This window comes from Tyto alba, unplaced genomic scaffold, assembly GCF_018691265.1.
Source record: "Tyto alba isolate M040663 unplaced genomic scaffold, T.alba_DEE_v4.0 Super-Scaffold_3, whole genome shotgun sequence".
In the NCBI taxonomy this organism is placed as follows: domain Eukaryota; kingdom Metazoa; phylum Chordata; class Aves; order Strigiformes; family Tytonidae; genus Tyto; species Tyto alba.
Window position 1 is genome coordinate 19,975,689 of NW_024881304.1, and position 18,508 is coordinate 19,994,196.

Genomic DNA, 18,508 nt, shown 5'->3' on the forward strand with positions numbered 1-18,508 from the left:
GACAACATTTAATATCGTAGTCGTGGCACCAAGCCTGTCAGAGCTCAAGGAGCATGCAGACAATGCTCTTAGTCATATGGTTTAGTTCTGGGTAGTCCTGCAAGGAGCACTCTGCTAGAGAGAGTAAAATCTCATGACTACTCTGCCAATTGCTTTAAAGTCGCTTTGGGTTTTTTCCCCCGTTCCTGCAGTAAAGCAATGTCGAGAGCTTTTGTGTCATGCTTATTATACTGGTTTGATTCAGATCCTCTGAATCACAGTTAACTGCTCTTTGGCATATGCTTTGCACTTCCTATAGCTTAGTACGTTTTAAGCAATCCTCTGGTATTCAGTTAAAGCAATGTTGTTTTTTAATCTAGATAATTCAAATTCTTTACTTAGGCTGGGAAAATACCCAGTGTCCTCAGACAGGCGATGCAGATTACCTGGCCCTCGCTGGGCACGAAGGGAACACGTTGTTTTCCTGACAGAACACACCAGCTTCTACTGAAACAGCATATTTGACTGTAGCTACCCACAGGCAACACATCATGAAGCTCTATCAGTCCATAAGCCTGGCTTTATATGGATATGGTACAGTGAAGGCAGCAAACGAATTTCCATTTTTTTGGAAGGTCTTTCAACAAAACATCACTCTGTCTCAAAAGGCCAATTGTGTTTCTCAAAGTAGTTCAGGTAAAGTACTCCCCCCGGCGCCCCGAGCAGAAGGCGGGCGGCACGCTGCCAGGGAAGCTTCCCCGCCGCCGCGCTACGGCCACGGACCACACAGAGCAGCTGCCCGGGAAAGGGCAGCACACCCTGCCCCACGCACACCACTGCCTCTCCTCCCTCCCTGCTCCCACGGAGCTGAAGGCGGCTTCAAGTCTCCGCCCGGCAAACGCCGCGCGCGCGCGCTGCCCCGTTACACGTGCAGGAAGGACGAAGAGAAACCCCGGCACAGAGGATGGGCGGCAAAGCGAACGGGAATCCTCAGGATAGAGAGCCGAGGGCTAGCAAGGGGCAAACTGGGCCACCTTCCACCCAGCCAGCCCAGCCGGGCCCGCCCCGCACTGCGGGCGCGCACACGCTTCCCAGCACGCCACCAGCACCGAGTGCAGCGCCCAACCGGCGGCAGCAAAGCCAATGGCCTGGTGAATCGGGGCGCTTAGACCCCAACTCGGAGCTCGGCTGAAACAAAGAACTCCCTCAGAACTTTTCTGTCTTGCTTGTTTGCTTCTGTTTTCCTTTTTTTTTCACATCAGTCTCTGAACTACCTCCTCTTCCTCTGCAGGGAGGGGGGGGAGAGGCAGGAACAACCCGACCCTCCCCACGGCTGCAGCCTGGCTGCTCCCCGTGTTTCCAACCCACGAGGCTCCCCCTCTCCGCCCCCCTCCTGCCGCCCCCCCTCTCCCAGCCCGGCCGTGGGGTCTGGCTTCCCCCCCCCCCAGCACCCCTGACCTCAAGACCTCCACCACGACACGTCTCCCCACAGCACCGCCCGGCCTCGGCATCCCCCTGGGCACAGACACCCCTCGCCGCGCGCCGCACGCGTAAATCGTCGCTGCACCTAACCCACACCTGCGTCCTGCTGCGGCGGTGGGAGCGGGGAAAAGCCAAGATAAAATCCTATCGGGTCCTGCCCCACAGAAGGAAACAGATTTAGAACCGACTCCCTCTCCCTGCGTAGCTGAAAACGCCACATAAGGTCAACAACTCTTTTCATAAAAAGAAAGTTCTTGTCCCAGATCCTTCTGTTTAAGCCGCTGCACATTCATTACGTAATTCCTTTGGTGCTTCAGTTTTTCCAGTATTACTATTTTTTGTTGTTTTGCTCTATGGTGTAACTACAAAGCTTTTCATGTAAAAAAAAAAAAAAAACATCCTGGCAAAACAAGGCACTATTGGGATATGCTGTAAATCATCGCTGTGCTGAAATGACATACCACACACATTTCATAAAACTCCAGGCATTTCAATAATAAAACTGCAGATACAATTACAAATATTTAAAACTCAAGAGATAAATCAGTAAGCCTCCGAATAATGTTGCAAATTACAAGATTTATGACTACCTTTTTTTTTTTTAATTTATCTCTTCTCCTGTAGATTTTTTTAACTCCCTTAAATAGAGGCCTGACCATGAAAAAAAAGTAGAATGAGGTTGACATGGGGTTGAGGGTGCCACTGAGCTCCCGAGGAGCAGAAGGAAGGTGCTGCAGGGGACAGTGCATTTAATCGTACCCACCGAGCGGGGCAGGTGCTCAAGCAAAGCTTCCAGCTGGCATATAAACCACCCTCAAGTTCATCGAGCCAAAGATATTAATTGCTATTTCAAAAACTCTTCACACACACAAAAAAAAGTACCACCAATATCATTTGCAATTTGCTAGGATCCTGGGAAATTGTAAAGAAAAGAAGGAGAAAGGTTTTATCTTGCTTTTCAACAAGGCTGTTTTGTAACACCAGTGCGTTGTGTGTTTCATATGGAAACATGTTCATACACAACAAAAAGTGTATGGTTGGGGTGTTTTAATCAGAAAATATGTCAGAGTTAATTAATTCATTAACTCAGCTGTGAATTAGGGACCTAAGGGGCAAGTACTGTAAATTAAAAGGAAAAAAACCCCTTCATGGTATCATACAGTTTTTTAAAGTCCATCTGTGCTACAGTGAAAAAATGACGTTTGACAAAAGTTCTTTTAATCTCTGTCCTCTAATTTTAATGTAAAATTCTTCCTTCATGCTTATGATTTCTTCCCTATTGCTTTTATGAGGAATCATTTGCTGACATTAGTTAACATTTACCTCTTTGGCTATCACTTTTTATTAATTTTAAAACCATATGTTCCCATTAAAATATTTTTCTATCTTCTCTTTTTTCCTCTTTCTTTTTTTTTTTTTTTTTTTTTTTTTGAGACCTTTAAATGTTCAATTAAGATGCCCGAGTAAAATTTATTCACTTGGAGATCTTGGTAATTTTGAAGTCATGGCCTTTTAACAATATAAACTCAGTAAATTACCCACTTTCAGAAAATTAAGACAGCATACAACAGATCCAGAGAGCAAGAGGAAGGTCAGGCAACGCCAGGCCCGCAGCGTGGAGGTGGCTGGGGGGGCCCCGCTCCCGCCCCCCAGCCCAGTGACGCAGTCCGACCGCTCGCCAGGTCGCCACGGGAAGGCAAGGAGGGCTCCAGCCTTCCGAGGGGCTCGGCGCACGTCCGAAATGTTTCAAAAAGCAAGTCAAGCGGGTCTCTAGTACGGGCTCAGTTCTCCGGGACAGCACGGCCCTGCGACGCACCCTGCGGCACCGCGCCGGAGCGGCACGTCCCGCGGCAGCTCCTGGGCCACCCCCCGGCACCCCCAAACGCTCCCGGGCTGCGGGACAGGGAGGGGGGGGCCCTGCTCCCCGCCGGCTGGGCCCCGGCACCGCCCCGGGGCAGCCCCTGCTCGGCAGGAGCGGAGCGGCTGGCGACAAGGCACCTGCCCCGCGCCCCGGGCCTCCCCCCCTCCCTGAACTTCGGATTTGGTCTTTCCAGGGCTACTAAAGCCCCCCCGGGGAAAAACACCCAGTTTGGGATTAATACTTTTTAAAGTATCTTACTTCTTGGTTGGGTTTTTTTGGTTGGTTGGTTTGCTTGTTTCTTTTTATTGCTAGAGATTTCTGCATGGCAAGAGAAGAATTATTAACCAACTATTTGGAATCCGAGGCGAATGCTTAAGATTAAAAATCACAAACAGTGCATGTACGCTTAAAAATATATATATTTTCTCAGGAACGGCAACAAAAAGCAAGGGAAAAATTTGCTAAAGATTTAGGCCCTTATTTAGCCTTCAGAGAAACGCAACTAAAATCAACAAGGCTAAATCTAGCTGCATTATGGAGTAATTTATACGCCTGAAGCAACGCAAGGAAACACAGGAAATATGACCATATTGCAGATTTAAATACACCCTTAAGTATAATCAGAACAAGTTGTCCCTTCGTTGCTTTGCTCCTCTGTGGCTCAAAGCAGAGAAGTTTAACGTTCTTTGAATGCTGTTTTAACGTTACATGGCTAACCACCACGTTTGGGGGTGCGAGCAGCGCGCAGGTGAAGCAAAGCGAGTAGGAAACAACAGGAAAGAAACTGTGAATAATAAAACACCACTAGGGAGCTAAGTGCAAAGCAATGCGATTTAAAACCTGATGTACAAACAAACCAAGAAGGGTCAGAAAGTCATCTGTAAAAAATCATTAGCCTTTTCTTTACTAAATTACTACAATAGGATGCAAGTCCTGTAATCTTCACCTCTCACACGAACATTTGCTTCTAAACTAACCGTAAAGATGGTTAGATGGTTCCACAGAGAAGAAAACATTATTCTCAAGTTTGATCATACAGTAAGGAAATGACAGTTTAAAATACGGTGCTTTCCCAGGCTCAAGTTAAGTAGGAACCAGTTCTCTGTTGAAAAAAAAAACAAAAACAAACAAAAAACAAACCAACAAAAAAAAACCACCATCAAAAAAAAAACCACACACAACCCCCCCAAAAAATACAAAAAAAAGGTCCCCCCCACCAAACAAAATTGTATTATTGAACTATAGCTCTCCCTGAGATATTTTTCTTAATTTTTGTCTCTTCTTTCCCTTAAATATTTACTCCAGCTACACTTCCCAGAACAAATGCTGTTATTCTGTCAGGGCAGAAGCAGGTTTAACAACCAACACAGGCACTGGTTCCTTGCACACACAGAGGGAACTCAGTATGGAAAAAAAAAAAAAAAAGGAAACAATCCGCAACAACAAAACCATAAAAAAGATGACCCAGTCTGCACTGAATCCCAGCTGCCTACACAGGAGGGAGGGGAAGAGCTCAAAGGAGCAGAGTATGCTTTGTAAGAGATTGCTTCAGAACCCCGGGGCTGGGCGGGAGGGGAGAGCAGGAAAGGGTGCAGGAAGGAGAATGAACCTGCGAGTGCTTGTGGAGAGGGGTAGGAAGGAAGGGAGCGAAGTGAGGAGCACTGTGAAACCCTGGGTGAGGTGAGAATTGCGGTATACACATAAAATAATGGAAAAGCATTTTTAGCTCAGTTAAAATATACTTTTTGGCCACTTGGACAACTTAGAAGTGTAAAGAACTCACTACTGAGCTCACATGCAGCCATTGAGAATTTCAGAAATGCCGTATTAAACTACCGTGGCTACATTGCTTGTCGTTAATGTCACTCTGCACTGGACACCAAACCTAAAAAATAAGGTATAGAAAGAGTAAATTTATACAAACATATCTGCTACAGGATGAGTTAGAGGACTTGGGAAGACCAACCACCACGCAGAATACAGGTGCATTTTAAATAAAGCCAATGTCTGATCATTACGAGCGTAGGGGAGAAGGGAATATCTGAGTAAGAGGAGAACCCAGGATCTGTGTTACTGGGTATATACTGGTGAGCGCAGGGCCAGGACAGCCAGCGTTCACCCCACCTTGCCAGCCCCGCACGCTCCCTGTCTCTGCAGCGGCCCCAAGGGCTCACAGCCAGCAGAGCTGCCTGCAGGGCAGGAGTCATACCGTGCCCAAAACCTCAACAAAGGGAGAAAACAACATCAAACCCAAGGCTAAGAAAATTCTACACGTATAAAAATATTCAGGAGTCCATGCCATTGTTCAGAGAGACACAATAGTAGGTAATAAGCTGCTTTTTTACAACGAGTGACTTAATACAGACATATTCATATGCTGCAATTCCAAGTTCTAACAAAGCACAGAACCGGCAAACTAATTAACCAATTTACATGAACCGCTGAGTAATTCAGATTATTCTCAGAACATGCCAAAAAATCTGGGGCAAGGAAGGGTGCAATCTCACAAGCAAAGCACGATCAGCCTTCACTGCAGCCACGACTGCTCTTCTGCTCTTCAAAGCCAGCACGGCAAGAATTGCACGGGTCTCACGCAGCGCAGGACGCTGCAACGGAGCTCGCGCTCCAGGTGGCAGCCCGGCGGGGCCCCACGCTGCCGGGGTCTTGGAACCTCAGAGAGGTTCTGCAACTTGCTTCTCCCTGAGGGTTCCCAGCGAAATCGTACAACCACGCATCACACATCCAGCCCGGGAGACACAAAAATGCTACTCTGCTGTTCTTTATGTCCAACGCGCACAGGAGGAGGGTTAAGAGGGCAGGTAGAAGCGGCGGTGTGCTAAGGAGGCAATCAGGTTCCATCTCAGTGTTATCCGGCCCTGGCAGTGAGTTTTGGCAAGTGGCAGTACTTAATGGAAGCTGAGTTTCAAAGAGGTAGTTTCAGCCCCAACAGAGAACTTCCAGCTTTGATGTATTAAATTGGGGGCAGGGGAAGGACACACACATGAAAAGCATCACTTTTGCGTGTATATTTTGGTACAAAGGAAAACAAGGTGAATTTAAAAGCAAAATTAAGTGAAACTTGCGTATTACTTACGATAGTCAGTGTGGATCTCATCTATTTCTTCCTCTGTCTGGTCCTTTGTGAAGGTCAAGATCTACAGAAATCATACAAATGTTTATTTACAGAAACAAAAGGTTGATAAAACTACATACGTTAAAACTAGAGGGATCAGCTGCCTGTTTCCCCCCACCAGCTCTTACTGTCGCATCCACAGACAGTAGTATATATTTAAAGTACATACGCTGTTTTGCTTTGCTTTCACAAAGTCAACAGGTCTAGAGCCAAGGCAGCCCATATAACACCCAGCATGTGTGGACCATAAAGTATTACCTAATAGTGTGCAACAAACATGCTCCAAAAGTCACAAAAGTATCATATGTTATGGGAAAAGAACAGGCACTATTGCTGATACAGAAGCAAGGAATTTACTTGCTAAATCCTAGAGGATTCTAGGAAGCAAAATATTCCCCACGCTGCCATGGAGGGTCAGAATCCTCCAATGTGACCAAGAGGAACATTTCTGAAGAGTTTTTACTGCAATCAAAAAAATGCCCCTACTCAGATGGCTCAGGCATAGAACACAAAGAACTGCCCATGACAAATGACTGGTATGAGAAAATCATGTTGACTGTAAGATGGTGTATGCAAATTCCAACATGCAACCTGGGAGTTCCCATAGTAAAGTGACAGGCAAACATGCTCAGTGCCCACGCAGCGATTTCCCCTAGCCACCCCCCTTCTTTGAGAACAAAGATAATTAACTCACATTTTCACTGGGTTTATTAAATTCAAGCTCAATCCGAATCTTCTCATTCTTTTCCAGCTCTTGAACGACCTCTGCAACTGTTTGAAAATACAAGAAGGGGCTCACTAAAACAGGAGCTCTTAAATAAAAAGAGGTAATAGCGCTGAATGAAACCGCCATGAATTTAAATCATGCAGAGACAAACCAGCATTAGCTCTCCAGCAGCGCAAACCTGTCCCCCACGCAGGGGCGATTCCCAAGGGGATGGTTTTACACCCGTGCCCAGCAGAACCGTGGGCCTCAGCCGAGGAGTCCCGCAGCAAGCCCCCAGACCCAGCAAGCCCCGAGCCCGCAGGCTCTCAGCCACCTCCTGGGCCATTGCTCTCATCTCCTCTGTATCAAATTCATGGCAAAAAGGAGTCTTTTCAAATCATATCCGACTCTTACTCTAGCACACTGTAGTGTTTCTGTGGTGTGTGGGCATGTCTTTTTTATAAAAGTGTTTCCATTTTCTAATGTGTCTTTCAATGGAAGATAAAATAATGACATCTACTCTTTAGCTTGCTTTCACCTCCAAGGACGACCTCCCAAGGCAACACAAACCTCTCTGCAGGCTTATGTCCAAAACCCATAGTCCAAAGAGGAACCACAACCTACTCTAACAACCGGGTTAGACACCTCACAAATATATAAACAGACAAAACTGTGTGTTAACATTGTAACTAAAACTACTGCTATTTTGACATTTACAAATCTGTTTCTACACTTAACAGCTTTCGCAGAGCTACTAAGTAGCTACGGGTATTTATTAAGACACACACTTTCACTAGACAGTAAAGTAGCCACAGTAAAGCAGCCAGAGAACAAAAGCTTACTAAACTGGGAAGGAATGAGACCTGTTCAAAACCAGTTTAAGCAAAATCCAGCAACTTGGCACCTGTGTTTCCTCAGACGCTCAGCTATCCGTATTATAGAGTGCCCTCCGGTTCACTGCTACCACTGAAAACGCATGGCTGCACCTCAAGTGCGAGTTTAATAACTCGCCCTTTATAAATGGGTATTGAGCCAGCACCGAGCCCCAGCTCTGCAGCGATTAGGGCGGGCGGGCTAAGGCGCACCAACACTCCGGGAAGCTCTTCAGGTAGCTAGCTGGGGCGAGCGAGGCAGGGACGCGGTGCTGCTACTCAGCAGCCTGAGCCAAAGCACGGCCCAGGGAGCCCAGTGCCCCCCGCACAGCCCACGGAACCGCCCGTCCTGCACAGCACCACCACCAGCTCCAGCACCAGCACCAGCTCCAGCACCAGCACCAGCTCCAGCTCCAGCACCAGCTCCAGCACCAGCTCCAGATCCAGCACCAGCTCCAGATCCAGCACGCCCAGAGCAGACACGGGGCCCCTGCAGAACCAGCACGGGGCCCCTGCAGAACCAGCACCCATCCTGCACAGCACCAGCACCAGCTCCAGCACCAGCTCCAGCACCAGCTCGCCCAGAGCAGACAGGGGGCCCCTGCAGAACCAGCACCCATCCTGCACAGCACCAGCACCAGCTCCAGCTCGCCCAGAGCAGACACAGGGCCCCTGCAGAACCAGCACCAGCTCCAGCTCCAGCTCCAGCATGCCCAGAGCAGACACGGGGCCCCGGCAGAACCAGCACCCATCCTGCACAGCACCAGCACCAGCTCCAGCTCCAGCATGCCCAGAGCAGACACGGGGCCCTGGCAGAACCAGCACCCATCCTGCACAGCACCAGCACCAGCTCCAGCTCCAGCATGCCCAGAGCAGACACGGGGCCCCGGCAGAACCAGCACCCATCCTGCACAGCACCAGCTCCAGCACCAGCTCGCCCAGAGCAGACACAGGGCCCCTGCAGAACCAGCACCAGCTTCAGCTCCAGCTCCAGCACGCCCAGAGCAGACACGGGGCCCTGGCAGAACCAGCACCCATCCTGCACAGCACCAGCTCCAGCACGCCCAGAGCAGACATGGGGCCCCGGCAGAACCAGCACCCATCCTGCACAGCACCAGCTCCAGCTCCAGCTCGCCCAGAGCAGACACAGGGCCCCTGCAGAACCAGCACCCGCCGCCCTCGCTCAGCACCAGCCCACTCCCCGCTTTGCTTCAGACCTGCCCCCGTTCCTGTTGAGCCGCCGGACAAGAGCGTACCTCCACGGCCCACAGCAGCTTTACAACTACTCCTGCTGCTGGGGGAACCCAGGGAGGGGCTCACAGTGATTAATTAAACTTCCCAAATTAACATAAATCGTGCAGGATTGAAATTCTGACAGAAGTGCTGTTCTCACAGACTTAAACAACGAGCTTCCTAAACTTCTATCGTTGCTGAAGTCAAACACAATCTTAACTGTGTGCTGGTTCTCGTCCCAGAGACTTTCTGAAGTCCTAAAAAACAATTTCTGGAAACATTTATGTTTATTTTCATAAGTGCTTAGGCACAAACTAAGCAGTAACACTTGGCACCTAAACCACTTAGGCACTTAGCCTTCTCAGTCAAGTTCTTAAAATGCTTAAAGGAGCAAAATGAAAAGGCAAACAGCGCTGACTGCAAACACTTTTCTCATAGACCTGCTCCCACAATCGAAGCCAAGAGCTGGCAAGTGAAATCAAGATTTCAGAAAGCAGGAGCCTAAAGTTTAGGTGCTAAATTTGTATTTATAGTCCTCAGTGACTGACTTCATTTTTCAAAAAGCCCCACATCTGGTGGCTTTGCCTGTTCAATAAAAGAACATACTTTTATTTTTGAAATGCCACAGGAGAAGTTGTGGATATTCAGCATTTCCAACAGTCCGATCACACGTAAACCCACATGTGCACGGAGTTAATGTATGAGCTTTTAATATTCATTTGAAATAAACACCTCACAGTCCCGCTGCTGCCACTGAGACCAAAATGGTGTCTGGTCCAAATAGTTTCTGAGCCCTTCAATACATGCAAAAACATTCAGAATTCTTTACAACTTCTGGAAGAAATGGTGAACCGGTGCTTCAGGGCTTCGGTCTCCCTGCGCCCACAGAAATGAGAGATGAAACCCAGGGTGGGGACGGCACTCCTCATCTCGCTGCGCGCAGCAGGACTGCCCTGGCAGAGCACAGCCTACGTCCTGCACCCAGCGCAGAGCATGCAACCCAGCCAGAGGAGAGCTCCCAGGAGAGCAGTATCAGAACGTGAGCCTGTTAGAAAGCTCTTTAGAAGGACTGTTTGCCATAAGCTTCTAATCAAATAATTACAAAAATAACTATAAACCCATCTCTCGCCCACGCCCAGCAGTATATTTGTGCTGTTGCTTGTGTCACTTGCAGAACTGAACTGAGAGATGACGAACGGCACATCGTTTTAGAGATGTATATTTTCATCTTGCATAAAATAAAATACAACAAGATGAGCTGGGACAGTTGTCCCTCTAGCTCATACATGCTATTCAAAATTTTTAAAATGGCCACACTGCCTACAGAACCAAGCAGCACAAATTCCCTACTCGGATCTCATCCTCCCTGTTCCTGCCCCGGCGTTTTCCAAGCATTAAGCCTAAGCACATGCAAACAACAGACCACTGTTTAAAGGAAGTTTATATTGCACTCGCATTAGAGACAAAAACATACTCTCCTTATCCCACAGAGCCATTTCATGCTACATATAGTCTGAGTTCAATTGTATAAAATTGCTGCCAAACACCTAAATTGATATAAACTCCAGCAAAACATTAACTCTTTCTTCTTAATCCATTCTACCCTTATCTATCATCTCCAAAAAGAAATCTGATTTTGAAATTAAATCCAATAAAAACATAAAAGTCTCAGTGTATAGGAGGAAGAGAACAAATTCAGAACAGAAGATAAATTAATAATCCATTCACTTACTAAGAACCTCAGGTATTTCCAATTTTTTGACTAAAGCCTCAGTCTAATTTGGAAGCACTCATTAAAATGCAAAGTCAATAAAAACACAAAACATTTTTCAGAACAGGGTTAGTAAACCAGGCAGTATCAAAGAAATTCAACACAAACATATATCCTTGCTGGATACTTCCAGAGTATAGCAACACATTTCTGGTTTTCATTAAATTTCCTTTTTTTGCATGAATCTTGATTTCTGTAAGATAAATTCTTCCAGCTCCAGTTTTCCCAAATATTCAAACCAGTCTTATTCCTCCCCTGAGAACTACGAGAAGGAAAAATGCATACAAATGGTCTGCAATGGTAACAACTCTCCTAGAATTTCTAACCTACCTGATTTGGGATTTAGAGAATCACACTGAGCATTATACATGTGCACAAATTCTTGGTGTTTTTTAATAAGCTGCTGTCGGGTCCCACGGGTAGACAGTCCATGTTCCTTTAGTTTCTTCTTCAAATCACGATCAGAGAGCAAGTTGTAAACAACTTTAGACATAGGCTTCCTTTTGAGAGCTGAACTGCAAAAGGAAACAAACTTTTTTTAATTAATACTCCTATGAAAATCAAAATACCGACTTGCATTTTTAAAAGGTATTTTACCCACTCTGGGTGAGAAATACCCGAAAGAATCATTTCAGCCATGACAAACACACAATCAATTACACAGGGTATCACCGATGCAACAGCTCCAGGAAGCCAGAAGACTTTTTCCATCTACCAGAAAGAAAATTTCAAACGTGCAGAAAGCAATAGGTCTAGTCTGATTTTCTTTAAGAGATGACGCACACACTCCTCATGTAACAAGCACTGCAGCTCAGTTTTTAATATCTACAGCAAAGGCTTCAGAATCACAGCAGCAAACACAGTATTGTTCATCTTCATTAGGCTCAAGCCCCACATTTGCCCTGAATTCAAAGGGAAATGTACCGAATTCAGATTGCTGAAACACACGGTTTCTACCCAAGTACTGGCCATGTCTTACCTGAATGAGTTCGTGAAGTTTTAAAAGCATTAAAACTGCAAGCCAAAACTTGAATTAGATTTCTCAGCTTTCTGGAAAAAATGACTTTGAGCGAGATAGTCATGAACCTGAAAGCAAATCTGTAGTTCCCATCTAACAGAAGGGTAGTTTGGTAATACAGAAAGTGGCATTAAACAGAAATAATAGTGCTCTCGGATAAATAGCATCTAAACTCAAAACTTACTCCTTCACACTGCCTTATGTCAGAACTCAACATTCCTGGCATAGCTAGGGAAAGCACCTTAATCACAGAAAACTGCCATAGACAATTCAAGTCCTACCACAACTTTTGTCATCTAACATTCACAGAACAGCTTCCTTCTGCACAAATGAGCTCAGTCAGCCCTACACCTCCTGGTGAAATAACACTCCAACTAGCCAACAAAGGTACCAAAATCCATCTACTGCCTCGCTCGTCTGCTTCGACTTACAAAATCCACCAGTTACAGAAGAACAGCATTCAGTTAGACACTTGTCTTCCTGCAGCAAAATGAAGTTCAGCTACACTGCTCTGAATTACAGAGAAGTTAACAGCTTTCCATTGTGAAAGCAAGAGACATTTTAAAACTTTATTCAGCACCTTCAATTTATCACACTGAAAATAAATATAAAAGTTTTTTTTTTTTAATAAGGCTTACACAAAAATTGTCATTAATGTACTCTCACATAGCCCTTGTAGCATAGCTGGCAAAAAAAAAAAAAAAAAAAAAGACTCATTACCACAATACACTCTTCAGGAGAAGACTTTTTTCAGATTCTTTGGGGAAATATAAAAAAAATCATTGAATAATTAAAACTCTAAGTCCTGAAAAAGCTTTGTATGTACTGTAATTCACCAGCAGCATGACCTAGAAGAGCGATGACAGCTGTGTGAGCAGACAGATACATGAAAACAATTCACTAGTTTTGAATCTTAAACGTTTGCAGGTGGCATTTTTTCCCATCTTTGAGAAATGCAGTGTTCTTTGTGAACACATGCTTACCTGTTGTAATTACTCCTGTGCAGGTTTGGGGGATTAAAATATCAGCACCACTGAAATACTGCTCAACTGTTAAAGCAGGAGCACATGGCCTGCTATGTTGCGAACAAACAGAGCTAGAATTCCTCAGAGGAGAACTAGAAGCGTGCTGTTCCTGAAACCCAAACAACACTGCCATAAAACAAGTACATTGCCAAAAAGCCAGCATTTAACACACAGTAGCCAGTCCTGAAGGAGAAGTATCTTGCACGATACTTTCTTAAGATTCAAGCAGTCTAAGTAAAATAAGCAAAATTTCAAATTCTGTTAGGGACATGGACTTAACACCAAATAAAGATTTGGCTTTTATTTCCATCCATGAAGAACAGAGAAGACACTAAAAGCATCCCAAATTAAAATTAAAATGTAACATCAGATTATAGTATTAATTTACCACGTATTTAACTTCAAAGTCCTCTAGCTTATAGATTGCATTCGAAGCACGACTGGGCAAAATAAGAGCTTTAGCATAAAATTACTTTCTAATTCAAGGTTTGGAGGAATTGGAAATACAAGCATGCAGTAAAACCCTCACAGTTCTTGTCTGATCAGTTAGAAATAGTAATGGCCTAAATTTATGCTAGCAAGTAAAACAAACTGAAATCTATACTTCTGATGTGAATGTGGCGACCGTGACAAATTCTAGGGCGGAAGCATAAAGTCAAAGGCACGCAATAATCTGTGGGAATTGAGATCTTAAAGAAACAACCTTGACTGTGGCAACTTGAAAAGAACCACACTGAGCAGAGTAAGGTGCAGTTTTTATTTTTTAACTTGACATCTAGTGAAGGAATTCTATTTTGACCCATCTGAATTGATGGAAGTGATTAATTCATCAAGTAAAAAATAGGAATAAGTGTTATCTAAGTAGAATTTTAACGCTAGTGAGCAGGAACATGGTGAGAATAATGGACAGACTAAGTTTTAGTCCCTGTGTTGAATTCTTCAAAACACTGTCGAGTGTTTTCTCGCCACTAAAAGCCAAAAAGTAATTTTGCTGGCAATCCACATACTTTCTTGAGGAGAAAATCACCACTATCATATTCATACAGGGATTTTAGAGCGATCTATACAGCAGGTAACCAAGAAACAAACACAATCTACTGTATAATAACCCATCAAATAATATTTCTTATTTCAGCAGTGCAGACAAATGGCTACATGCATGTAAAAGTTCTTAAAGTTGCTTCTTACCTTCTGAGGCTGTCTTTCTTCTCTCCTCTTGTCAAGCAGCCATCCAGATGTTTGTTTATGTATTGTTCTGGAATAGCAACCTCACAAACAGGGCACTCCACTAAAAGCAAGGGAGAAGGCATTTACTAGCATGAATATTACAACACAGAGCAAAAGTTTGCATCTGAAAACCAAATTGCTGATTGAAGAAAATGAAAATCCAGAATTCCAACGTTACTTTTTTAAAAGACCTGGCATGTCTATCCAGAATTTTAATTTTTAGCTCTCATCTTCATTTCAGAACACTTATTTTCGTCACTATATAATATCAGAATGGTTTACATCTTCCTTGCAGTCAGATAGAATGGAATCTCTAACAAAAATCTGGAAAAATGTACATACTACACAGAAACCTAGGGGCTAATATAAACATAGGCATATTTCCATGCTAATGTGTTTCACTTTTGCAGTATTTCAGTTCTAAATAAAGGAAGCTGCTTCATTTTAATAAAACAGTATAGCACAAACTTTATTCATATTTAACATGATCTTCCCAATCTACAGCTCTCATCAGGACTGTCAATACATGAGTTAACTCAGGTTCAGGGGAATCCTACGATCCAACCATGCCTCACACTCATTCCTTAGTGCAGATTAGTAGATTCTGGGACTTGGGCTCACAAATGCCCTACAGCATGGTCCCACCCAACTCAGAATTCTTCTTGCATCACATTTTCAAGGAGCACCTATAAACATTACCTGTAAAGACAGTCAAAAACCACAGACTTAAAATATTCATCTTTAGCAATCACATTATGTCCAAAACAAAAGGCTACCTTTAAATGAACAATATGAGAGATTCTTTAACCGGCATCCTCTGTATTAGTATGAAGGAAGTCAGTTTTGATTTAAAAGACAAAACAAAAAACAACCTATGACAAACACAGTAAAATGTTGTGGGAATTGTGAGAGTTATCTGGTTACACTGCTTTGCAATTCCTGGCTCCCATGACATCATATTCTAGTCAAAGGTTTAAAAAAAAGCTGGGACAGTAACATAACACAATAGTCCTGTGCAGACTATTATTGTGTTTGTAGTTAACATTTCAATTCTTAGCACAGGAACAAATAACACTTACTAAAACCACTTCAGCATTGCCTCATTTCAAGTCTTTCATTTATATTGTCTGACCAACTATTTTGCAGTTGTGGAAATAATTTCAATGTAGTACATGCTTGAAGATTTAATAAGGTCATAAAATGGTAAGCAAGTGAAGATTTCAATTGCTCAAGAATAAATGAGCAGTAAAATTTCATAGGAGTTTCAAATTACTAACGCTAGCAAGTCTGATGCGTAAAAATAGGAAACGACAACTAAGTTGATGCCATTCTCATATGGCTACTTTTCTGGCTGTATTACATCTTTAAGGAGCTTTTACCTAGCTAATGAACAAATATAAACCTCAGGGTTCCAGTTGAATAAACCATTAAACAAAAGAACGGATAAATGCAAACTAATAAGAATCAGTGTTGTACTCCTACATGGTCTTTTATTTTAATTTAGGCTTTTAATTGGGTCAATAGGACGGCTGCATCATGTCAAAACTAAGAGGATTCTGTCATTTTATTGTAGTTGATTAGTATAAATGGGCATTTCCATGCTTTCAAAATAAATTAATCTTAACACTGTAGAATTACAAAAGAATAAAGCAGATTACTTTCTTCTGGAAGGCATACGAACAGGAATATTAACAAAACTGAAGCCATGATCTTTTTGAATGTGGGTGCAACCCCTCAACAACCATATTATAAAATACCTTGCTTTTGGTCACTTAAGGATACAAGAGCAGAATGAATGTCAACGTTGTACGTCTCCTCATTAAGGGGAAGGAGAAGAGAAAATGACTTCATTTTTTTACTGAGCAAGTCTTGTGCAACTATTGTTTTTTAGAGTCGTTACTCAAAGCAACTGGAATCTGTAGGCATTGAATTTCATGTAATTACTTGGCATCAGCCCAAGCTTCCTCATCAAGAATATGCTCATAGCAGAGCCATCCCCCATGAGCAGTAATGTGAGTGCAGCAGTCAGTGAAACGGGAAGCACCTGAACACGCCAGCACAGATCAGAGCCATGCAGAGAAATGAGACAAATGCCACTTACCGAAGGTACTCTGATGAATACAGCCAACCACAACCATGGACTTGGGGAAGAGAATAGGACAAAACCAAAAATTAAGCGTCTCACCTTTATTGACTACTTTCACCACAGATGTAGAAGGCTTTTCAGGACTTTTGGTGCACTCAGGCCTCTCCTGTGATCCCACCTCATTGTCTTTACCATCAACCTCTGCAGAACTGCTGTAAAGGTTCTGATGTTCCCCAGTTCTGAAAATCTTCTCATCCGTTCCTGCCAGGCCCTCTGACTTTGTTGAAGTGCAAACTTTTCCCTTTCCCAAGAAACTGTCAATCACTGACATCTCTTTTTTTAAAGCCGGCCCAGAAAAAGGACTGCTAACACAGCTTTTGCCAGCCGAACGCCTGCTACCAGCCAATGGAGATGACATCAGCGGAGCATCCAGGACCAACTGGAACAGCTGTTGTCTAGAAGCACCCAGGAGACAACATGCAGTTAGCTATGTTGGACAGCATTAGCTTTTTCTTTGCAAAGAGACCAGAACGAAAACAGATGGAGCTTTCCCTCCATTCCTTCCTCCCTCTCCCCCCTGCTCACACGCAGCACTCGGGAACTGGCTAGCCCACACAAACCAGGAGCAGGAGCACACCAGCTGAGCCTCACTATGCTCTACTGAATCTGAGAATTACTTTGCAAATGGAATAAAATGCCTCTCAAAACATCACACAGGACACAGTAAAGAACAGAAAGGTTTCCCCCTTACTTGAAGATGGTAAATAGCCATTTTCAAGTGAGAGTACTTCAAGCACTGTGTCACACAGCTGTGACAGAGGCTCCTGAAACCAAAGAGCTTAGCAGAAAGCGTTACCATATTCCTTCTGTCCCTCCTTACTGTGCATCTCCCGAACACAGCTGCTCCCTGCCCACCCACTTGAGCAGAACCCCACCAAGAGATAACTGCATGCTTGTCAGGTCTGGAGATTTAGCACCAAGTAATCTAAACTATTTCAGTCACATTTCATGATGATCAGCCAAAGAGCACAAACCCTCCATTCTTTTTTCATGTGAAAATAAGAGGGAAACATAACTGCCCTCAGGAACAGCCCACTTCAGGCTCCACCAGAATACTTACCACCCGTCTATGCATGCTTTATCCCCCAACTCATACTCCCTGCCCTCCTCAGGGCTAGCAAATATCAAGATGCAATTTAAACAGAAGTCTCTTTTCAAATAGACAAACTTGTGTTTTATCAGCAGGAACGCAGGAAGGCTCATCCTCATGTCTGTCTCATTAGTTCTTTTAGCTTTGAGGTAATACAAAGAATCACAAAGTCACAGTTGTCCTACTTCGGCAACTGCGTAAGATCTTTAAAGCATGTCTTATTCCTACTCCTGCCCCAGGGGCTTTTGTAGAATCCTATTTACCATGTATTTTATGCAGCTCAATCTAAGATAAATTAAGCCAGTGACTGCATCCTTGGCAGGGAGATGGCACAGCCTGCCCACATACCTTGTGGTTCACTCACTCCTGTACCACCAGAGGCAGAGGGAAGGCTTTCCCAGCTAACACCAGCAACAGACAAACCACAAGTCCCACTCCTATTTTGACAAGAGTCCTCCACATCCTGAGGGTCACAAAGAAGTTCCTATCATCCAGCCAAAACCAGCTGGCAGAAGCACACATGCAGTCATTAGCCTTTAATCCAGTGCTGCATCACCCCTTGGCCACCTGCGCACCGTTTGCTTGTCCAGCTCTCCAAGAGTGCCAGGCCTGCACGGCTGCCCAAGCGCTCCTGAGCTTCCTCCCTGACTTGCTGCCATTCTCAAAACCATCACCTGCCAAGCCCCAGCCTGCTGCATCGCCAGAAGTTCTACCCCCAAAAAAAAAAAAAAAAACAAAAACCAAAACAAAAACAAACAAACAAAAAAAACACCCAACAACACACACCAAAAAAAAAGCACAAAACCAAACAAAACACAAAAAACACAAACAAACAAAAAAAAAGCAACTACAGGAAAAAAATTACCATCTACAAGCTCTGGCAAACTGAGGCAGCTTACAATAAAAGGGAAGATTTTAAAGGAAAGGCAGCATGTCTCTAACAATAAATGGAGGAAATCGGTTCC

At 44.2% G+C, this 18,508-nt stretch overlaps 1 protein-coding gene across 6 annotated transcripts in view; it reads right to left on the reverse strand.

Annotated features, from left to right (window-relative positions):
- The window catches only part of LOC104369038 (RAD18 E3 ubiquitin protein ligase), a 54,897-nt gene that overhangs the window by 23,260 nt on the left and 13,129 nt on the right, over positions 1–18,508 (reverse strand). For all 6 annotated transcript variants that reach the window (XM_042799663.1, XM_042799664.1, XM_042799666.1 and 3 more), the window contains exons 5-9: positions 16,493–16,848; positions 14,269–14,368; positions 11,368–11,552; positions 7,150–7,226; positions 6,417–6,477 (exon numbers count right to left, since the gene is read on the reverse strand). In XM_042799663.1, the coding sequence (XP_042655597.1) occupies positions 6,417–6,477; positions 7,150–7,226; positions 11,368–11,552; positions 14,269–14,368; positions 16,493–16,848 (779 nt within the window). The remainder of the gene's footprint in view (positions 1–6,416; positions 6,478–7,149; positions 7,227–11,367; positions 11,553–14,268; positions 14,369–16,492; positions 16,849–18,508) is intronic.